Source organism: Prunus mume, linkage group LG3 (assembly GCF_029339155.1).
Source record: "Prunus mume cultivar Tortuosa linkage group LG3, ASM2933915v1, whole genome shotgun sequence".
Taxonomy (NCBI): Eukaryota; Viridiplantae; Streptophyta; class Magnoliopsida; order Rosales; family Rosaceae; genus Prunus; species Prunus mume.
Window position 1 is genome coordinate 21,766,124 of NC_142700.1, and position 24,199 is coordinate 21,790,322.

Here is a 24,199-nt window from a genome sequence, read left to right on the forward strand (position 1 = left end):
TATGATGCCCATTTGTCGCCAAAACCATACACAAATTTCTCTTATGCTGTGATGAAGAATTTATGAACTCTTTTTAGTCCAATTGTTAGCAAAATCAACCCTGTAAATTCCTCTTGGAAACATCAAAGCTCACATGTACTTTTTACCTACATCCTTTAAATACTTGGGAGGCACAAATTTAAACAGAACATTAAATGTATTGAATTGGGAAAAAAAAATTTAATAAATTTCTTTCAACTTTCCCACCCAGAAATAGTGACTGTACAAAAAAGCCAAAAAAAAATCTTTAAAAAATCCCCCCCGGTGTGTTTGGACCATATATTGTGGCACTAGTTTCCTCAAGCTCAATTATTCTTCAAACAGTATCTGAAGCCAAAGCATGAAAAACACAAATTTCCACCCCTAATTTCTGACTTTAGATCAGACCAAAAAAAAAAAAAATCTGACTAAAAAGTCCTCCAATCCCATTGTGACGTCAATACCCATTACTAGCAAACTGGGAAGACCACTTTCTGGTTTGCGTCTTTGCATATCATCTCTACTGCACACATTCTCCCTCTTTTCTACGCACATACACACATCGAAAAGAAGGCATCACCTCATTTGGGAATTCAGACTACAATTGCCCCACTAAAGCTTGTGACCATCTGTCGAATTTCCAAGCAAACTGCAGCCTTGTTTTTTTTTTTTCCCCTCCTGCGAGTACAATCATGATGTCACTCAAGCCGTTGACGGTCAGGCAGTCACTACCATTCAGATGCTGGGCTGAAACAATTGCAAACATTGGTGGATCCTTGAACTGGAACTACATATTTAGCAACTAAATAAAACCTTCTTCCGACCACATTTCATGAATATCTGCTTGACCATGTTGCTTCTGACCCTCTAGCAGATGAGTTGCCGTAGCTCCATTGTCGCCTACTGCTACTTCTTTCAAATGGGTAATTTTGAACATCTGCAGGCATTCTAGATGTGCTGCTTCCACTGCGTTTCTTTTGTGCATTCCTCATCTCCTCTTCAGCATCATACCTTGAACGCTGCAAAATTAGTAAAATAAACACCAAAATTTCTTTTAAATATTGTCAAAGAGCATGGTATACCAAAGTCTAACAGGAAAAATTCTCTGATAACTCAATTAAAAAGACGGTTGCAATAAATAAAAGTTTGTCATTTTCTACCAAAAGGGTGCTGCACAGAAACTTGTTTATTTGAGACATAAATAAAGCATTATAGCTAAAGTGTCTTGCGACCTTGGTAGGGTCTGAAAGTACTGCATATGCCTCCCCGATCATTTTGAAAAGCCTGTCAGCATCCTTGTGCACTTCTTCTGCTATCTCCCTCCAAACCCCATCATCACCATTATCGCTCCTTGCAAAGAATTGACCAGCCTATAAAAGAATATGTTAAAGGGTGAATAGCAATAAGCAAGCAATAAATCACAAAATATTACATACCTTGTCAGGATGATGTCTAAGTGCAGCTTTCCGATAGGCCTTCTTAATTTCTGCAGCTGAAACAGATGGTTCGACTCCCCTGCCATTATAACCAAAATAGCTTAAAATGATTGATGCAATTAATTTTACTCAGAATTAACTGTCTGGACTCTGGATTAAAAATCTTTACATTTTTAAGAGAATCATAAAATGCATGTGATGGTATATTTCCTAGATTGCATGGGTTCTTCACTATCTACCAAAAATCCAGGGCATGGAGCATAGCAAAGAGCTTGTTTCAAATAATTAATTAATTATCTTATTCCACAGAATTATTAGATAAAGGTACGTGTCATATTAATTAACAAACATACCGATATGAATGCATAACTACTCAGGCTCCACAAAGTATTTTATTGTATGGTCTGACATCAATCATATATGTTTGATTTGTGCACACATCGTAAGTAGGGGCCAGTTCACAATCATGATGGAAATAAATCAAGACAGATAAACTTACAGAATCAGGTACATATCCAAGGGGATGTCCTTTCTGTCTTCTTCTTCTATTCCAGAAAGACGAAGACGAGCTTGTCTCAAATCGTTTGTGCAGCTAATGGATCTGTCAGATGTTCCACAATGATTGGTTTTTCCCTCTACCTGCTTAGTGAGAAGAGATACAAGTCTCTGAAGATCTCTAGCTGCTTGTCCATAATCTCTGATCATCTCATATAATGTAGCTCGCCTAGAAATAGCCTGTGAAAGTGTAAATACAAGACCATAAAAAGCAAGGTTATAAAACTGCAGATTAGAATATCACTGTATTAGTTTAATCATACAAATGAATATGAAATGCTTCTTAAAAAGAGCATAGCAATCATCTCAGGAAAATATTTGAGAAAAAGGAAACAGATCTAGTCAACCAAAAAAAATTGGAAATAAAAATAATTAGTAATTACAAAATGGGAACACTGACATGACAATACTAAAGGACCCAATCCAAGAAAATAATCATTCCGAAATGCAATAAACCACAAGAAAAGTACTTTTAATTAGTATTGTGAAAGTGCCAACTACTCGAGGACTAACAACTTCATTACATTAGTGCAATCTTCTTGCATTAACACCCAAAACAACCTCATTTCAGGATTAATCCCTCATAGACAAGCAACCAACGCCAAACTAGGCTCAAAGACCAAGGTTTCAGGAGGAAATATCTACAAACCATATTCTAAACTACCAACAATAGTTCTACAACATTCTGAATGTTCAGGTCATTTAGCCCAGCCAGTTGCCATCACATTCGTGGCAGACAGAAGCAGTTTAATCCATATACGTAAGCAAAACGTAACAATGTATAATCTAAGAAAATACATGAGGACACCACGAGCAACACATACCAGGAATCTAAAGTAAATAAAAAATGCAACACTGCAGAAGCTACGCTTTGAGATTGATATTAACCACAGAACCAATAAAAGGGAAGAACTCATTTGGAACTTAAAATTAGAAATTTAAGTTTACAACTGGAGTCAAAAGTGATGCCAAAACTGAACTTATTTAAAATTTTCTTCTTTCATTCTTTATCCAGAAAATCTCTTTTAAGCATAGTCTAATACTCAAATTTAAGATATCTAAAGTTCTCAAAGTTCAACTCAGAAGGACAAGTCTTCATTCTTATCACAGTTTGCACACAAATTGGAAAAGTTCAGAAGACAGAAATCTGAATTTAAACATGTGATTTTTTTAAATTAACAGTGGAATTTAGATGTTTGTGCATCACAATTGACATAGAAAGCAAACAAATATTCTAAGATTTCCTTGAAAATTAGTTAGATAGACATAAAATATCCATTTGCTACATTTCCACAGAAAGAAACCACACAAACACATAAAAATATTATACCACATCAAATACCTAATGCTCCCCACAAACAAGTAGGAAACCTGTGTGACTATGTAGAACAAAGGAAATATAAATTGATTAGAATACTAGTATGCTTATGACCTGAAGAAGACTACTAATTTATTTGTACAAAACATGTGTCAGTTACCAAAGAGTGTTATCAACCAAACAAGATACAAAACCAGCCCTTCCTTTTACCAAAGGAAAATGTAATAAATAAATAATCACAAAACGTCCCTGAGGTTTACGAAACCATCAGATTTCGTCCTTTATGTTTTTTGGTGTCATTTGTGGTCCTTAAGGTTAAAACGTGTGCTCACAAATAGTCCTTGCCGTCAGGTTCCATCCAAGAATCTATTAAATTTATGACGTGGCACACATGTGGGTCTCACATATCCAATGATATGACGCCACATGGATTAAATAAATAAAAATTTTGAAACTTATAAAAAAATTTAAAAAACTTAAAAGAAAAGAACATATTAAAAAAATAAAAAAAATAAAAAGCAAAATCACCATCATCTTCTCCATCGCACTAAACCCCAACCCCCACCTTCTCCTCGCTCCCACCCATATCTCCTCTCTCTCCCTCTCAGACCTCCAACAGCCGCACCCTAACCTCACCCACCCTCCTCCTTTTCTCTCCCTCTGTCTCTCTTTATTTGACAGCAACCACCTAAACTCCACCCACCCCACCACCAACCCCCAACCCTCTCTCTTTCTCTCTCCAACCAAACCCAGACAACCACAAAGCCCACCCAACCCACTCCAGATTTGGCCTTTACTAACCACCATCTCCTCCGGTGAAGGCCTCGACTCTACCGATGACTCCGAAGAAGGCAGCAGCAAAATAGAATCGAGTACCAAAATTTTATCCCCTAAAATTCACAAAGAAGCAAGAATTCATGTAATTTCTCCCCATTTTTGTATTATATAAATAACTACAACATCCAATGTTGGTCTTTGGTTGTGGAGATTAGACGGGCAGTGGGTGAGGGGGAGTTTGTGGCATATCAAGGTTCAGTTGCCTGTTGTGGGTGTTGATTTGGGATAGCTGGTTGGGATATGGAGGAGGCTGGATGTGGGGGTTTGGTGCAATGGAGGAGGTGGTGAATTTTTTTTTTTTTTTTTTTGGTTTATAATTTTTTGAAGTTTTTTTTAATGGATAATAATTTCAAATTATTTTTTAAAATGTATTTTTTATTTAATCCACGTGGCATCATATTATTGGATATGTGAGACCCACATATGTGCCACATCATCATTTTAACAGATTTTTGGACGGAATCTGACAGCAAGGACTATTTGTGAGCACACTTATTAACCTTAAGGACCACAAATGACACAAAAAAAAATAAAGGACACAATCTGATAGTTTCACAAACCTTAGGGACGTTTTGTGATAAAAAGCCAATAAATAAAATCATCAGTAATGTCATATCAAACAGCCATTAAGAAAACTTCAGTTTTGAGCAAACCTTTTGATAATTTCCATCAAGAGCTATAGCTAGACTGCAATCAGCAATAGCATCAGTCATTTGGCCCAACGCTTTGTACGCAGCAGCACGATTGCAGAAACAAACAGCTGTAAATGGACGTGATTCCACATTACATGACAAAGCAGCAGTATAATGCTCAACTGCTTCGGTATGCCTTCCAGCCTGAAATGCTTCATTCCCTGCAGCCTGTGATGAAGAGTAACAAAGATATCATGATATACATAAGCAGCATGCATATATAGTATAAAAACGTACTTCACTAAAAAAGAAATAAACAGTACAGAGGACATGCTGTCCCCTATATATGGAATAGATGCATACCTAGCAGATGCAATGGAGCATTTCGCACTTCAATTAAACAGTTTAATGATAAACAGATTTAACGCATCAAACATTAGAAAAATATACTAGTAGAGAATGAAGAATGGCGAGTATAACTAAAATTTGAAAAAGTAAAATTGTTAGAGACAACTAGAAAGTACTACATATCTCAAGGACAAAGAATGTAGCAGACATCATAGCAAGTGCTAAGCATTTGAGAAAATTATCTGCTAAGGATAACCAATGAGGTTTGAGAAAAGGGTTTCGAAGTGGAAAAGGCAGTGTTTGTCTATAGGAGGGAATATGACATTCTTAAGAGAGTGTCTTTATTTGTATTTATACATTATGCGAAAAAACAGCTGGAGAGGATCCTGCAGATCATTTTTTAGTCTGGGATGGGGGATTTGTTCAAATATTACTTACTCAATTGTGATATCACACGTCCAAATAGAAAGGGTTTGTAGAATGGATATTTAATTTTACTTATGAGGTCAAATATTACTTAGTCAAGGACAGATATATCAGTGGAAATATTGATACAATTTACAAAAACTACGGATATTTAAAGGCACCTTTAGGAAATGCTAAATTCTTTGTCAAAAAAATTTAAAAGCAATTCCATTTAATTTATTGGGTGAGGTATTGCTATGATTGTTATGTGACTTTTGTTTGTGCAGTTAGTTTTTGTAGTTCCCATTTCTAAGTTGGAAAACTTTTCTGTCTTTCCTTCTACCTATAACCAACTTCGTTAAAACAATAAAAAGGTCATATTTCATGAGTCGATTTTACAAAACAACTCTCTGTTTTTTGTAAAGTTGCCTGTATTTGTTAATTTTATGGTAGCCCTATTTCATATGTCTAATCATTGGAAGTTTTTTATGAAAAACACAAGTATTTATAAAAATCTAAGAAATTAATGTGCAAAAATAGTGGACAACCTATCCACTGGAGCAAATATAAAACTATAATCAAACAAATACTGTAAAACCAAAAACCATCCGAACACATCTTAGAACAACTAAGCCAGAAAAAGAAAAATTAAGCGGCTGCCACCTTCCAATTTCCATGAAGATGGGTAGAGATGACTCAAAAAAAAAAATTAGAAAAGAGATGACTCAAAATTAACCTACTAAGAAATGTTTGCACCAGGATTCTGGACAATGAAAGCTGAAACTCCATAAAGACATAGAAAAGGTGCACAGAAAGGTGACCCCCCTATCCACCCTCACACCCCATTCCCCACCACTTCACGAAGATACAGATAGGAAATATTAATATGCTGTAATGTCTTTCCAAGGGCATCTACTCATACGTTTGACCACACTTCCCGTATTTACTTGGTTGTGATGGAAGCATACTAGTAGCAATTCCAAAAGGAACCCCCATCACAACTTCCCAAGGAGGCGTTTTCTTTTATCCAAGTTGCCTGTTCCTACACCACTCTTTTCTAGTAAACAAGAAGCAACTACCAACCTCACCAAATAATCCCTTTTCCCGTCCCCCACTGCCTCCCGCAGGAAATCTCTCACTAATTTCTCCAATCTATCCCACACTCTTCGGGATTCTAAAGACAAATAGGTAATATATTTGAATGTTTATAAAAACCATAAAATAAAAAATAAATAAATTGCACCTAATCTCCTCTCCAGTTTTGAGCTTTTGAATATCAAACGTCTTCTACGTAACCATGCTGGTACCTCTATCATGACTCATGACAATAGAAACACATTGGCTTTGTACATTTCATGATATGCATATAGAAATACACAATTGAGAGCACTATATAGAAATATGGCACAGATTGACATACCTTATGAGATAAAAGTTCACGTACAGTGAGAACAAGGGGTACAGATGATTCCAAAGTTTTTCTCCAATTCCTGGATATTCTAATTAGTGTTAGGAGCTGCAAGCACCAAAAGCAGTAATCTTTAATATAATTAAACATGTACAAATCTGGTCTGTAAGTTACCTGTATGTGGACATCTTTTCATCTTGTTTCTCTAGTGAAGCAAGACCCTCCTCAAGTTTCCCTAGATGAAAATATGATTTAAAAATCACACGGCACCGCCAGAGTCGGAAGTAAAAGTATTTGGAAAGTTCAGAACCATCTGAAGAAAGGGCCTGGTAATTAGTATCTATTGAAGGGTTGTTCTTTTCAGCGGAACCAAGGGTCTGCTCGCACAGCTCAATCACCTCTTCATACCTCCGCATCTGCTAGGGAATACAGAAGTCAACCCACAACTGAGTGAAAACCATTCTGAGCTTCTGGAAATGCTTAAAGTATACAGTATAACTGACTTTTAAACCACTGAATAAAGATTTACAGTATCACAAAAACAATATTAGAAAGAAAAGAAAAACACTAACCATGAAAAGAGCCTCCGCTTTCATTTCAAGTAATTTTTCTGAGCTAGGGCTCATTACCAAGCCTTCAGCAATAAGTTCCAAAGCTCTCTCTGCATTGGTAGATATCTTCCATTGTAAAAGTTCAGCTGAAAGATTCAGGCATTCAGACACTTTCTGCAAGCAATTAAAAACTCTAATCAGTTTTTCTACAAACTCCTCTGCATAATGTTTCAGATATTGATATATGTATGTGTATATATGTGTGTGTATATATATATACACACACACACATATAGAGTCCCTTTCTATTGAGGGATCCCTGAAATAATCTTATTTGAGAGACACCTTGTGGGGCCCAAAACTGCCCCAAAATAAATACATTCTAATCCCAAAAGAAACTCCAAACCCAAATTTTAATCTCTCGAAAACCCCATAAAGGCTAATAATACAAGTCTTTATCCAATAAACAGCCTTTACAAATCCCTTAGTGAGACCTCCCTGACCACACTCGCTCAGCACCAAGTCTTTATCAACCATGAGTAATAATAATTTTGTGCATATTTAAAATCTACAATGTCTTCAGACTAAATGAACTTCAGATGAAAAGAAATGATTTAATTAGAAACACAGATTAAGACCCCACCTTCAATCCTTTTTTCTTTTTTCTTTTTCTCCTGTCCTTTGCCCCTTATGAGCCAAAAGAGGGATTTGATAATCAGAAATTCAATATTTCTTCTTGCCCCAATCACCCTACAGAATCATGTGATGGGCAACTTAAACTACTGCTCAGAAGACGCGAAGTGTTACACCGTTTCCAGAGTTTGACCAATTTCATGTGCACAATGTACAATTTTGAATTAATTAGTTTATGATTAAGTGATGTTAGAGAAGGACCATTGTTTTCCCACAAAAAAAAAAAAAAAAACCTTATGAGACGATCTGGCTTGTATATGATATAAAATCAAATAAATTACAGTACCTGTGCTTTTTGTAAGCCATCAGAGGCTTCTACTGCAATCTTTCGGTCCACGCAGAGATCATTTGCCAACTGCAGGCACCTCCTAAAATGTTGTGAAGCATCTTCAACTTCCCCAAGGGCAAGATAACAGCTTTAAGAATTTTAACAAGAAATAAAATTAGGGAATGCATGTTATTTGACATTAAAAGCAATTAAGACTGTGGATACTTCCTATGCCACAGCTCGGAAATCAAAGAACCAATGCGCATTCAATAGGAAATAAAAAAAATGCATAATTACAAAACTAGCAGAATAACAGACGTGCACGGAAATTTTGAGGAGTGGAATTTTGAGGACCAGAAAAATATCTTACTTGGATTCAGACAATCCAAGAACAACTGCACAATATTGCACATGTACTGATAACTAACAAAAATCTAACAATCCATTATGCTCAAAATTAACCAAGAAAATTATAGCAAATTGTTTACATATTTTCATACGAACAACAAGCTTTATTATTGAAAATGAATAAAAATACAAGTACGTTATCAAAATAAGATGATACAAGTTCATAACATGTTTTATAGGTTTAAGTTCAGATACCTCTTTTTTAATGAAATGAAAGAAACTTCTATCAATAAACTTGTGCAATTAAAGGTTACCAAATAAGATGACACAAGTTAACATGTTTTTATAGGTTTAATTGCACAAACGCCCCTTTTCTAATGAAACGAAATATACTTTTATTAATACCACTGGCCCTTTAAGAGCACCATGCCAGCCTGCAGACCAAAAATAAAAGACAAAACAGGCCAGCTAATCAAGCTCAGACCATTTTTAAAGGCCTATCCCTTGACATTACTTAGTTCATCTAAAAGGATTTGCTTTTGGGAATTTACGCATTTAGGTGTCCTGACTTTATTGAATACTGACAAAACATACAACGTTGTGGACAAGAAGTCCAGTTAGAAAACATACAGGATACAAAAAATGAGAACAGACAGGCCTCTAAAATCACATATAGAACAATTTGGACCCCAGATAGGTGTGATGGCGACCCTTGATACTGAGACTGAAAATCAAGATGAGTAAAGTGAAAAAAAAAAGTTAAGCCCTTGGGTTTAGCCCAAGTGGTGAGGGAGGGAGGGGTAATTGGTTAAAATTAGAATAGGTTCAAGGTTCCATCCCAAACAAAGTAACCAACAAAAAAAGTGAAAAAGTGATTTCCATGCCACTAATTGATTACATATAGAAGGGAAATTTTATCATGTCAACAGTCTGGCATGTTATGTTGCAGAGTATCAATCCTAATCCATCATTACACGGAATCTTGTTTAAATGTGTGGTCCACATTGACAAATCTGATGTAAGAAAACATTTCCCACATAAACCAAAAACTACTTTAGTTCTATAAGGTTATGTAGTCTTTTTCAAAAGTTTATGTCCAATTGACTTTCGTTGTGATGTGCCTTAAATTTTAAGGTTACTACGTAGCGTTTTTGGTCCCATTAGCACATCAAGGTTAGCACTTGCACTTCAATGGCTTTTTGTTTCTTATCCTATGAGGATTCCTATTCCTTACAGGGTTTGGCCTGTCATGAGTAGTATATAATAGGCACATGAGGTTCTTATTTGTTGTTGAAGAATGTTAGAGAGAATAACTATGAAGAGTTTTGATAATCTTCTCATCTTTGGTTTAGTGTTTGTCCTTTGCCCTTTTGTGAGAGATTGCTTTGGGTGTTTTGGGATTTTGGATTTGTGAGAATTAAATAAGTTTGCATTAGCATAGAACTTCATACTGGAAAGTCAAAAGAAAATATCAAATAGTAAGAAGCAAATACTTACTTGGCAGCTCTAAGCTGCGCCTTGAGGAAGTTGGGATCAATTCCTGCAGCCATCATACAGTCCCCAAGTGCATCTCTCAATCTTCCAAGAGTCATACGTGTTGCTGCACGGTTGCTATAGCACAGCATCAATGCCCTAAGGCAGCTTCTAGATGTCTCATTTCTAGAAATGCAATTCAACCCTTTCGTATAGCAGTCCTCAGCTTTAGACGGATCCCCATTACAGTATGCTTGGTTTCCCCTGATATATTCACATTCAACAAAAGAAAGCTGATCTTTAGCCAGGGTTATATTACTCCACATAGAGGTCCAAGTATAACTCAAAGGAATCATACGACGAATTTTAAGCACAGACAAAAATGATCATTTGATTATAAGTTCTAACCTTAGTCTCCACTTTTCACATGCTTCCTGAGCTGCAGCTGTTTCAGCGGATGGAGAACCAGATTCTTGCTTTATCTCCTTTTCCTTACAGACCCCAGAATTATCTCCATATTTATGTTGTGGGATAGACAAGTCTATTTTTTGAGAACGTCTAGGTGACATAAGTACTGAAGCACCAGGATACGGAAAAAAATTTGCAGAGGATGATGCATATGGAACCTTAACATTTGGAACCATAACATTGGTATCCTGACCTTCCTTTACCAAATTTTTCTTTTTGTGGAGGCGTTTTGATGCAGATAATTGACTTTGAGCAGCAGAAGAGGCAGCAAAGGTAAAGTTAGACCGAGTTCTATCTTCCGAAGTTGAAGGAAAGCCAAAGTGTATCCTGGCATCAATATCATGTCTTTCCATGTTTGAGCTCGAACTGGCTTCAGTTTCTGCTGCGGTAAGGGAGTTATCCCCACTAAAGTCTACCTCCTCAGCAGCAGACTTAAAGCTTTCAGTTTCAACCTCAGAAACGGATCCTTCAAGGGTGCCTTCAACATCAACCCTTCCATCCAAACCGTACTCAAAAGTGTCCGCTCTTGTTTCTCTGCTTGTTGCATCAACTTCATTTATATCCAGACGTCCTGTTGCCATAGCCAGATCTTCATCAATAGGATCATTTGAAACTGTTGGTACTGAATCAGCTGCCGAATGGTTGTTCAGTATACTAAATGACTCACCAGATGCCACAGAATTTTCTTTTGCACACTGGTTATCAGCTAATGTTTCTTGATACGGGGAAACATCCATTGGTGAATAGGATGCAGAGGCCTCAACATTTTCCTGAGAACTGCCTTCCCTTGAAACAAAATCATGCCTAGGGCCCAGATGGGCTGAGCTAGAACGTCTTGGTTTTCCGGTTGTTTTTTTCTTTCTAGTGTCCCTAAATGATTCCCTCCTTGCGTCGGATTCTAGTTTCTTATTTATGCCAGAAAACAGGTTTGCTTTGGGATTTGGTGTTTTAAATTCTACAGAGTGTCCGCCTAAACCATCTTGCTTGCTTGTAAAGTAAAACTCATCCCTCTTCTCAGGTCTGTCAACAGCAGGCATTTCAGAAGTGCCTCCAACTGGTTCAAAATGAATGCCACCAGATGGAGTGGTTCCGCATGATTTGGCCTCATCTTTTGGTTGGTCTGACGAAAAATCACAACCACCTGCATTCCTGCCCTGCATTGCCACCTGAAAAGGGAACTCTCTTGGTATTGGTTTATCAAGATTGTGAAATAACTTGTCACCACAATTTCCAGTTTCCACACGTTTTATAGATGTTTGATGCGACGGAGTCCCTGCATGTGATTGAGTAGAGTCTCCAGCCCTATTTCCCAGACTCAGCTTCTCCATCTTTCTCGACAGAAGAGTTCCTTTTCTTCCATCAAAAGTATCACCAACAGTAGTACCACTTGTAAAGGCTGGATTGTCTCTGTCACTCATATCTGCATAGTCCTTTATGTTCAAATTCTTCATCAAATCTGGAAGTATATTTTCCGAGCTTCCAGAAAATGAATAGCTATCCTTTTTACTATTTCCAAAGGCAAACTTATACACACAATCGGCATTAGGTGTGTCAGTACTGCGATCCAGCTGCACAGTCTCTTTAATGTTCAACTTCTTCAACTCATTTGGGAGTTCCGATTCCAGGTTTTGGCCCAAAGAACCACCCACATTGTCATTATTCCCCAGACCAAACTTGGTCTTGTCAGTTGCAGTTACATTAAACTTTACATCCTTACCTTTCTCAACAGATTCAGCGTTCTCGGGACCTTCAATGTTCAACTTCATCATATCCTCGGGAAGCTTTGACCCAATGCTTTCATCAATACTAGAATTCTTCCTATAACCATTACCAAAGACGAAACCACCTTTATCCAACACCGCAGCTGAACTCGAACTCACCCTACTTCTTGCATTAAAACTGAAAGCACCCTCTTTGGTATTCAGAAACTCATTGCCACTCCCGATTTTCAAATTCCTCATTTCATCAATCACTCCTTTCCTCAAACTCGCATTAGAATCCCATTTCCCCGAATTTGCATTCGAATCACTCCTATTGGCCCCGAACATTTTTCCTTCATTCCCACTCTTAGGGGTCCCAAATTCCCCAGAGACTGAAGTCTCCGTTTCTAACCCGGATGGGACTGGAATTGAACTCTCCAAATTGGTTCGAAACGGATTGAATCCAGGACGAAACCCAGTTTCTGGGGACTCTGGGGGTTTAAAATTCTGAGCATTCAAGCCTCTTCTCACCTTCACAAATCTCGGTCTCGCAAGACCGGACCCCTGCCGCGAAAGGGACGAGGTATTGAAGCCAAAATTGGAGTTTATGTCGTTAGAATTCGAAAAACCAGAAGTTACATCACCAGCATTTGATGGGTTCATGGTGTGGGACAAGCTTTGATATTGCTCGGATTGATTTTGCAACGAGAACCCAGAAAAGTCGAACGAGAAAGGGTGAGAAATCTGACCGTTATTGAGGTTTTGGTGTTGTTGGGTGTGCGCCGGAGCTCTGGTCTCTAGCAACGGCGACGACATGTCAACGTGGGAGTCATCAAATCATACGGTTGCGGATTGAAGATCGTGGTGTTGATCAAACCCTGGTTCTGATCAGCAAAAATGCAAAATGTTATATATACAAAAATTTGGAAGATATTGGAAATTGATTTGGGTATATATGTGTATGATTAGAAGGTCAAGGTTTTGCGTTTTTGCGTGGATGCGAGGTATAGTTGTATGCCTTCGATTATAAGAAACAGAGAGCAAATGGAGGTTATTTTCATTTCACGGATTGCAGCACGGGTTCTTGCGTCTATCTCTATGATCCTCTCATGGCTTTTTCAAAAAAAAAGTTCACCTTTGTTTTCATTACTCTGCTTTGTTTTCCTTTCATTTCCTTTTTTGGACTCTTTTCTCTTTCCTTCTTCTATTTTTGAGTAAATCTTTATTTTTCTTTTCATCCATTTCCGTGAGGAAAATAAAAATAGAATTTGGATAAAAGTTCAATTTTTTATTTTAAAATTGACATGCATCAATTTAGGGCTAGAATTTTAAATCGAAATACTGCCAAATCGACCGAACCGATTCAAATCGAACCAATTGCTTAATTGTTTGATACCCCCTTCACCAGTTTGGTTTTCGATTTGATTTTTCAAAATCATCGGTACAACCAAACCGAACCAACAATTATTAAAAAGGCGGTATATTGATAAGGTTTGTGTAAAGGGGATTCCAACCTTGACCACCAACTTGAAATACAGCAACTCCACCACCACTATAGTAACATCACGTTGTTTTCATAAAATGAATATATTTAAGGGCTTTTCAATGCCCATTGAAATTAAAAATATATTATATTATATTTAGGATTTCTTTCCAAATTAACCCCAGCATCTTATCTCTCGTCATTCGTCATCTCCCCTCTTTCTTCTTTTTCTTTGCCTATCTTCTTCTTCATCTTCTTCTTCTTTTTCTTGAGGCGGCATTTTTTATTGACAATTCGAATTATCGACCAAACTGAACCAAATCGAACTAGCCAAATAGAACCATACCAAAACGGCCCATTCAATTTTTTCCTTCATTTTCTCCATTTTGACAACAAAACCGCCCAATTTTGGTTCAGCTCATGGTTTTATTCATCCACCATCAGTTCAAATTGAAGTTGGAGTCATGACGTTTGAAACCCTTGACCTTCAATCTCTTATGTTTAACATTTTACCAATCTCTTATGTTTAGCATTTTACCGCTAAACTAATAGTTTTCTTGTGCAAAGTTTATATAACAAATATATTTAAGGATTATTCATTAGATAAAAATAGGGAGCTTTAGTAATATACCTAAAATAGGGGCTGAAATTATAAAAAAATCCCACATGAAATACATTTTAGAAACACACCCAAAACCTATTTACTAAATAAGAAATGAGTGTTGAAATTCCTATAAATTACATCTCTACCATTGATTAACTTAAAATAAGTCCAACACAAAAAACTCAAAAAGAACCCAAAACAAGCCCAACCCAAAATTTTTAAAAACACCCAAACTAAAAAAAAATCGTGAAAATCAAGAAGTTGTCCTTACGACCCTTCTCCACTGAACCTCTGTATACTGTTAATACCATGTGATAGAAGCACATTGTTAATACCATGTAATAGAAGTACATTGTTCATAACATGTGATAGAAGTACATTATTAATATAATTTCATAGAAGTACATTGTTAATACGATGTTATAGAAGTATACTGTTAATACCATATGATAGAAGTACATTGTTAATACCATTTTATAAAAGTACATTATTAATACCATTTCATACAAAAAAAATTTTAAAAAAACTATAACACCCCAGCAAGACATCCGATATCTTTTGCAGAAATCACCTCCAATTATTCATAGTTTCACTACATACAATCGCAAAGGCAAAAGGAAATATCTTTACAAAAAGAAAAAAAAATACACTGTTAATACTACGTCATAGAAGTACACTGTTAATACTATGTCATATAAATCAACTCAGTTGCAGAGTATGAACATTTATTATACAGTTCATACCACTTACTGGAAGTTAAGAACTACATCATTTCATTTACATAATCAGTACAATAAAAGTGTACAACTCTATACTACTCAAAATCAATTACATCATTTCATTTGCATAATTAATTGATCTTTCATCACTTCACATATCATAAACATTGAATCAGAGCGACTCCCACACATACTGCTCATCATCATTGTGCTTGGTAGTAACAATGACCTTATCTACAACAAGATATGCATCAGCAGCCAAGGCTTCCATAAATTCCTTGGTGCTAGACCTTGCAATGGTACTAAGGTTGTTCACCAAATCTGACAATATGAAATAAGAACAAAATAATTAAGCATAATAGAATAATTGGAACAACACAGTTAACAATTATAAGCCCAAAGCGCATAACTGATAAGGTGAAATAGGTGCATAGAATTTGAATAGTCTGCTATTTCACTACAAACTATAGGGATAATATGAAGCCATTCACTCCCCGCGTCAAAATTTCAATATAAAGTTATTGTAATACTAAGTGGTTACATATATTGTAATGTTAACTCATTACACAATGAAGTAAATAAAATATCTCCTTTTTCAGAACCTCCATGGACCTACCAATCTCTATGAGTTTGCAACAAGAAATATAGATAAATGTTTAAATGACAATAATTAAACTAAAGTTGTTGCTTTAACGGTCATTTTTATGTGGTCAACGGATAAATATGTAGAGATTAATATGGGGCACCAGAATACATAGTAGCATGGCAAAGCTAGTAGTGTGATACATTATTGAAACTTTATTCAAGAAATCTCAGAGGATTCTTCTTCCAACAAAAGTTTCTGGAGAGGCAGAGAGAGTTTTTCAATTTGTATAAAAGATCAATCCCACACATACACACGTACGCACACCAACCCAACTCTCTCTCTCTCTCAATAACAACCAAATAAATAAATATACAGAAGAAGAAGAAGTTCAGTTTGGTGCAAGTCCCCGTGTGCTGTATAGGAATATTTAAAATAAGTTGTTGCAGGCAGAATCTATTCAATATAAAGTTTTCTACCAATACATATTCTTAGTCTGAATTCCCTAGTAGAGCAATCTCTTCTTTCTCTCATGAAAAAGGCAAGGCAAAAGAGAAACAAAAAGCATAACCAAAATGGGGGAAATGATAGTATTTTTTTAAATAAATATTGAGCAGTCTAAGACAATCATCAACCAGGATGCATATTAGTTAGAAATTAGGAATGCAAAGAGCATGAAATTCAATAGTTAATACTAGCACCATATACGACTTCAACTTCAGCTAATGTGACAAAATCAACCATCATCAATAAAGTAAGGAGCAAGGGCAAAACAAGGCAAAGCAATAGCATCTCAATTATGGCTAGGAACTAGAAAGAAGGAGGACTACTGACTGAAAGTTGAGACAGAAGAGCTGCTGGTGAGCAATAATCTGATTCATGGCGAACTGAACTTTGGAGCAATTAGTAAGCGAATGCCCGCAACCATATCCTCCGCCGCCACCTTTGGAGCTATAACCTCCGTTACCACCCTGCTTCCACAAGGTGGGCCTCGGCGCGGTGATGTTACACTATCGAGGTTATGGTCGTTCATGCCTTCGATCGCATCCTAATGGCCTTCTCGTTGTTGAAGGTGACGAAGTCGAAGTCGAAGCCCTGGACCTCCAGGTTGTTGATGATCTGGAAACACAAAAAGAAACCAAATCAAATCAGATCCGTCCATCAAAACAAAAACGCTGGAGTATAATCAAACAAATACACAATAATAAACAAAAATGGAAAGGAATCGATCGATCTTCAATCTTTGGGAGAGAAAGATCAAGTAACATAGAGAAACAGAAGATCAAGAAGCAGAGAGAGAACATGCATCAAACGGCTCTTCGATTTGATGATCTCACCAAACGGAGAAGCTTAGAATGATGAGGTTGAACAAAAACTAAAAATTGGGGTTGAAGATGAAGATGAGAGACTGAAGGTCGTGAAATGGGTTCTGATTTGTTGTTGATTAGAATTCCAATTTTATGTTAAAAGGGTAATAAAGGTATTTCATTTTAATAATTAAATTAAAAAATATACAGCTGTTGATTTTTGGGTTTATTTTGGGTGTGTTTATATACATTAAATAGTATAGGGTATTTTTATAGTTTTATGTCTAGAAATGGGTATTTAACTAATTTTCTATTTTAATTAACCCACTAGTTTTCTAAAATTAACATTATTTGGACTTGGGCCCAAATATGGCTATGAGGATGGTTAAATTAATCCATTAACCATATGATAGGAAATTTGGGCCTATATGAATTTAATAGGTAATTATTTGGATCACCCATTAAATACTATGGGTTTTTGAGAGTTAATGGGCAATTATTTTTTTACAGCCCATTTTTCTATTTCGGGCCTTTGATATTTGTTAATAGTTAGCCCACGAACAAGGAGCCCAGAGGAGCTTTGGTCCAGCAAGCGATTGAAACAACCTGATAGCTATCCAACTCTTTGTAGAGTTTGTTTCCAAGTAAAATCAGACCTTGCAGTCCCATATTTATCTGAAATACTGGTGATCAGTCCGAATTAAGAGCAAACATTGTTACTGTTCAGTCTTTAAAAGAGTACACAAAGTCACAATCAGTACAGAGCCTCTGCAAACAAAAGCAGGAAATCAGAAGAAAAAGCTACCGCAACATATTAAGAGGTTTCAGACTTCTTTTGTCTTTTTCCTCTTTTTAATTTTCTGCAACACTAAGTTTCTTGTGCCTTTCTTTTTTCTCTTCTTCCAATCTCCAACAAGATGATGTGAGCCACATTCTTCTCTCTTTTTTTTGTTTTGACTTTTCTTCCTCTTTTTGATGGCTGTAGCAAACCCCTTTTTTTTTATTTTTTTATTGTCAAACATCATGTCCTATATTTTGGTTGTTTAAGAAACCAACAGATGGGGCATTCAATGAATGGGCTGCCCCAACGTGGCTCTTCCCAAGTTCTGCTTCTTTTTTTTTTTTATACCCCTGTTTCCTTTTGGCTGGCACCTTTCTCTCCTTTTAACCCAGCAACATCCACGAAGTGGCATACCCACTTTCTTTTCTTTTCTTCTCGGTGGCTGTCTCTTTTTGTTTATTGTTGCTATATGCAATCTTCTTGCAGGTCTCCATTTTTCTTTCTGCCTGTTCTTTTCTTCACAACTAACTTCCTTTTTTTTTTATGTAGTTTGTTCAGTGAGGAAAGTAAAGGCTTTCAGAGGCAGAGATGAAGATGAATGGTCAGAGAGTCCAAGAGGTAACTCAAGCCTTTTTTTTGTGTGAATACATTTTGGGCTGAACCCTCAAAACACCATTTCTGTTTCACAGGATTTTCTTTTGCTCGGTAGAGCTTTGTTGAACAGAAATCCTCTCATGGATTTGTTGCTCATGATTTAAGGGTTGCCACCCATCATGGATTTATCAGCCAACAAAATGATTTAAGGGTTGTCACCCATCATGGATTTATCAGCCAACACAATGATTTAAGGGTTGCCACCCATCATGGATTCATCATCCAAGAGTTTGATTTGAGGGTTGCCACCCATTATGGATTTATCATCCAACACAATGATTTAAGGGTTGCCACCCAACAAGCATTAATTGAAAGAATCAATATACCTGTGAAAAGTATTCTCTTGTGCTTATGCTCTTGCAATTTTTCTCCTGCAGCAGTTTTCTTCTTCTGTCGTTTCCTTCTCTTCCCCCTTTTTTCCTTTTTTTTTTCTTTACTGCTGTCCCTTTTATAAACCAGGGGCCTTTTTAGTGTATGAAACCTGAATAATCAACCCCCTAAAAATAGGAGCCACTAACCTCTCTTAAGAGTTTTCATTGGTTTAGACCCCCACTTCTCTACCCTCAACTTTCTGCTTGTTAGATGTGGCTAATAACAAATATCAAAATCATGGGGCTTATCCAACCCACGTTTCAATTTTTTTTTTTTGTGATTTTTTTTTATTCCAACAAACTGAATGTTAACAATGCATTTCTACATGGTACCCTTACCTAGGAAGTCTTCATGACTCAACCTCCTTGCTTCATTGATCATTCTAGGCCTTCTCATGTTTGTTGCCTTCACAAGGCCATTTATGGCCTCAAACAAGCACCTCGTGCTTGGTACACGGAGCTTAAACAATTTCTTATTTCTTTTGTCTTCCACAATTCCAAGTCTAATGCCTCATTGTTTATTTACAATACTACTAATGTCACCATTTATTTTCTTGTGTATGTAGATGATCTTATTGTGACAACTAACAATCCATCATTCATTGCCCACTTTATTCATGCACTATCCATCAAATTCTCAGTCAAAGACATGGTTGCACTTCATTATTTTCTTGGTGTGGAGGTACTTTCAACCAACACAAGCCTGTTTCTCACTCAACATAAGTACATTCGTGATCTTCTTGACCAAACCAACATGTCTGGACCAAAAGAAACTCACACTCCCATGGCCACATCTCAGTCTCTCTGTCTTGCTTATGGTTCCCCTTCAATTGATGTCTCCTTTACAGTTAACAAATTGGCTCAATTCATGCACTACCCCTCTGAAACACACTGGGCTGTCACCAAACGTCTCCTCTGCTATCTCAAACATACACTGCATCATGGCCTTCTTCTTCGCCGCAATCAACCACTAAATCTTCATGCCTTCTCTAATTCTGATTGGGCAGGCAATCGAGATTATCGCACTTCCACCACTGCTTACATTGTCTATCTTGGCAACAATACCATCTCTTGGTGTTCCCAAAAACAAAAGACGATTGATCGCTCCTCCACTGAGGCTGAGTATCGAGCCATTGCCTCTACAACTGCTGAACTCACCTCGATATCCTCTCTGCTCACTGAACTTCGCATCACCATGTCTCAGCCTGACTTTATATTGTGACAACATGGGTGCCACATATCTTTGTGCCAATCCAGTTTTCCACTCTCGTATGAAATATATTGCACTCGATTCCATTTCGTTTGCGAAAAAGTTAGAAGTGGCGCTCTTCATGTTTCTCATATTTCCACCCATGACCAACTGGTTGACCTTCTCACCAAATCGGTAAGTCGATCCTGGTTTTGCCTTTTTCGATCCAAGATTGGTATCTGTTGTGAAATTATTGCAAGCGCACAATTCGTACAAGTAATATAGAAATAAGTAGAGTGTTGTTCCCACGAAGACTGTAATTTCCTATTAACTACCAATTATGATTAATTTAGGAGTTTATTTGAACAATTAATTAAGAAGATTGATTGATTCAAGAAAACTAAAACAATTATGAAAAATAACAATTTAATTAACGATAGAAAATTAAGATGATGAGACACTAGAGCATCCGATTTCACCATAACCAATTCTACTTAATTCTTATAGCCAATTAACCTAATTACTATCCCTGTTGTGATTGGTTTCTCCTAATTCATTGATATCCCTTCTAGGGCTCAACCAAAAGTATTCTCAATTAACAACCCATTCTCTCTTGAGCAGTTTAGAAAACCAAGAACCCATTAAGTTCTATGAGAACCTACAAGAAAACTGCATGAGTCATGTTAGTCCCTCTCGGGCACTCATTCAAGTCATGGTATTTGTTACAAGAAGCAAACACCAAACATCTCCTCTCGGTCTCCGCTTGGATCATCAATTAAATATTAGCTAGATATTTAAATCATTAAGAACAGTAACAAATACTCAACATGGGATAATAATAAGGAATTAATATAACTATAAAAATTGAGTATTCATGGTTAGGCTACATCGTAGCCCTAGCAAGGGAAATTAGTTTATGACAGAAGAAAATATAAACAAGAGAATTATTGTCATAAAACCAATTTGGCCGATGGACTTGATCTTCAGAATCTTCACAGGAACACCTTCAAAAGCTCCTCAAATAATGTAGCAGCAAATTCTTGGCTTCCTCTGATATTTCTCTGGTTGTATGAAAGTTGGTGGAAAAATATGGTAGAGAAAACGATGGTGGAAAAAGATTCTTTGGCTATTAGGTTAAAGCTTTGTATTTATAGGCCAAGGGACTCCTCCAAAAATAAGGAAGATAATATTTATTTAGGAAGGAAAGGAAAAATAGGAATGTATGAGAAAAACCAATACCTATTCTCAAAAGGAAGTTACATGCGGCTTCAAGTCAAAGAGGGAATTGGCTTTGGGGTTTTAAAGGAAAAATAGGAAAGTATGCTCAAGGGTCCAGCCGATACCCACGCTTTGCTCCAAAAGTAGCTGACCATGGTGGCTCAATCAAAAAGGTAACCAACAATTGTTTCACAATTGTTAAGCCAATCAGCTTTTAATGATGACAATAGTGCAATTCATTCATATTGACCATCTCATTATTTTGTCATCTAGCATCTCTTGCAATTGCTCAGATGATGCAACCCACCATTTCTACAGTATCAGCAATATTACGTTGGGTTCTTCTTCATGAGAGAGGCATTAATGTGATGGTAAGCTTCTCTAATTCAATCTCTCTGGCGCTGGTCACTGAGACCAGTTGTGGATATAAATTGACACTTGCACAGATGCACCCCAGGTGTTTGATGAAATGACCGAGTGACTTCTTGAGATTTTGTTGAGATAATAACTCCACCCATTTTGATCCCTTAAGCTTCCAAAATTATAGTTTTTGCTCCAAAGCCTTGCTAGGTATGATTTCCTACAAAATCTTCACCAAGCACATTAAACTAACCAATTTCACATGAAAACAATGCAAATAAAGACAGATTATATATGCAAAATATGAATATATCAATATCTCCTATGGGAGTACCATCTTGCGGGGCACATAAGATCCAATCACGCCATTCAACCACAAGCAGATCCTAGCAATCAAGATGGTTGACTTCTAATGATTTAGGATCTTGATTTTACACTGTTGTAATTGCTTTCATTTTGCCTAGTGTTTAGGAATTCATTCATTTGTTTCTGTAAAAGGTTCTCCTAGCCTCTGTATATATTCCTTTATCAAATCAATTGAAAATACACACTTCGACGATCCCTATGTAGGCTTCTCATGCTTCTCGTCTATGCAACTCCAACCCCCTCCCAAAATGTTGATGCTCGTTTACTTATTCTTTTTGTTTTTGTCTAACTTATATAGGCCTCTATATTGCTAGTTCCATCATGAAAACAAAGCAAAAGAAATTTTTTTTTGCTATTTAGTACGTGGAAACAGTAACATATAGATTTCTCTTGATTTCTCCCACACCCTATTTATCATACATGATCCCATGCTATATATATAACTGTAAGCTTTGTTATCTCACTTGAAGTGATACTCCTTTTGTTGCCTCACCTTTACTTCATTCAATAATTTTCAAACGCCAATGGAAAGGGTTTTTTTTTTTTTTTTTTTTTTCTAAATGTATTGGTAATCATATTCAGGAGCTTCTTTTTGCTTGGAAATACATTTCGTTTTGTCATGGTAAGTACAATTGATTGCTACGCCACTAAGGCGACTATATATATGATCTTTTATTTTTATGATATTTACTAACCTCTTGGAACGTGTACTTGAGTGATAGTATTTACAGGGCTGATCTTGACTGCAAAATTTAAATTGGGGTCCTCACATGGAGAAATTATAGAATATGACTGTATCACCATGTCAGCTTGTGATACTACCATTCAAAATTTGCCACTTGTCATTTTTCAAAGTAAGTAAGTTTTTTTTTACAGTTGGATAAGAAACCCATTATTATTTTGGGAGATTCACTATTATACCCAATATAGAGACCCAAATTATAAAAATACCTCATATGAAATGGACTTTATAAACACACCCAAAGCCCATTTACAACATAATAAAGAGGCTTTTATTTTCTTATAAATTACAAAACTGCCATCAATTTGTTAAAACAAGCACAACCCCAAAATCTCATAAAAATACCCAAAACACTCAATAAGGCATCAAAGTAATTTAATAATCAATATTAAATTCAATAAGGCTAGTTATCATTTTTTGGGTTTTTTTTGTTGTTTGTTTACAGAAATTCAATGATGTAGGGTTTATTTATAATATTAGTGCTAAGAATGGGTATATCATTAAATATCATATTTTTAAGAAAATAAAAAATCAAGAAAGAGACATAACCACCCACCCCCGACCCATTCTCTTACCCTGCGCAGCCTCCTCTCTCTCTCTCTCTCTCTCTCTCTCTCTCTCTCTCTCTCTCTATCTATCTCTCTCGCCTTCTCACGCAATTCAACAAATTAACCATACCCCAATCCTTGTTTCTCAGCCTTTTTGTGGCTACCAAAGACCCATCTATTCATTTGTTGATAGATGATATCTGAAAAAGGTTGAGGGGAGAGATGGGTGTTAATGGTAATTGAATAAAATTGGACCTATTTTCAATGCTTATGTTATCTTGCAGGTGGTATTCCATGGGTTCAAGACACCTAGCAGTTTTAGAGAGACAGATAGGAGAGGGAGGCAGCGATCTTTGGGTAAGGGGTTGGGTCGGGTGTGAGGGTTTCAGTCTTCTTGGTCCTTTTCTGTCTTTTTCGATCAATTTTTTTTTAGTTTTATTATGAATATAAAAAGAAGTTTTAAATCCAACTGTAAAAACTTATATTTTTTAATATATAAAAATGACACATGGCAAATTTTAAATAGGAGTATCACAAGCTGACATGATGATACAGTTCTATTCTATAATTTCTCCCTCACATGGTCTCACACGAAACCAAAAAAAAAATGACTTAATGTCATAAAACAAAAATTGGTTAAAATAAAATTCATCACCAATTATTGTAAAAGTAATTAACACAATTTTTTTTTTCAAGAAAACATGCCTTGTGATATGGTGTGGTAATCTTTTGTAGTTGTTCATTAAGGTCATTTTATGAAAAAATAATTTTATTTCAAAAAAAGAAGTAAAAAAGGAACCAATGGAGCACACAAGT

The 24,199-nt window shown here is 36.3% G+C and overlaps 1 protein-coding gene and 1 long non-coding RNA gene across 6 annotated transcripts; one reads left to right on the forward strand and one right to left on the reverse strand.

Moving 5' to 3' along the window:
- Nucleotides 1-177: 177 nt before the first annotated feature.
- Nucleotides 178-13,614, reverse strand: LOC103326738 (uncharacterized). 3 transcript variants are annotated; one of them, XM_089048543.1, is made up of 12 exons: nt 13,477-13,614; nt 10,699-13,342; nt 10,315-10,554; nt 8,488-8,617; nt 7,530-7,682; nt 7,132-7,376; nt 6,970-7,039; nt 4,818-5,024; nt 1,954-2,189; nt 1,455-1,533; nt 1,251-1,388; nt 178-1,037 (listed from the first exon to the last, which is right to left on the reverse strand). In XM_089048543.1, exons 2-12 carry the CDS (start codon nt 13,272-13,274, stop codon nt 849-851), a joined length of 4,263 nt encoding a protein of 1,420 aa, XP_088904669.1. In that variant the 5' UTR covers nt 13,275-13,342; nt 13,477-13,614; the 3' UTR covers nt 178-848. The 3 variants fall into 3 exon arrangements, with proteins under 3 accessions (XP_088904669.1, XP_088904670.1, XP_088904668.1); XM_089048544.1 differs by having other exon boundaries at nt 7,132-7,373; nt 10,699-13,563; XM_089048542.1 differs by having other exon boundaries at nt 10,699-13,563.
- A 7,571-nt stretch (nt 13,615-21,185) lies between these two features.
- LOC148919098 (uncharacterized) lies at nt 21,186-23,727 on the forward strand. Of its 3 annotated transcripts, XR_016124936.1 has the most exons (5): nt 21,186-21,539; nt 21,639-21,738; nt 22,676-22,715; nt 22,816-22,947; nt 23,668-23,727. It is a non-coding gene; the product is annotated as an uncharacterized LOC148919098 (long non-coding RNA). The 3 variants fall into 3 exon arrangements; XR_016124938.1 differs by lacking the exon at nt 21,186-21,539 and having other exon boundaries at nt 21,645-21,937; XR_016124937.1 differs by lacking the exon at nt 21,186-21,539 and having other exon boundaries at nt 21,645-21,937; nt 22,676-22,947.
- The last annotated feature ends 472 nt before the right edge of the window (nt 23,728-24,199 follow it).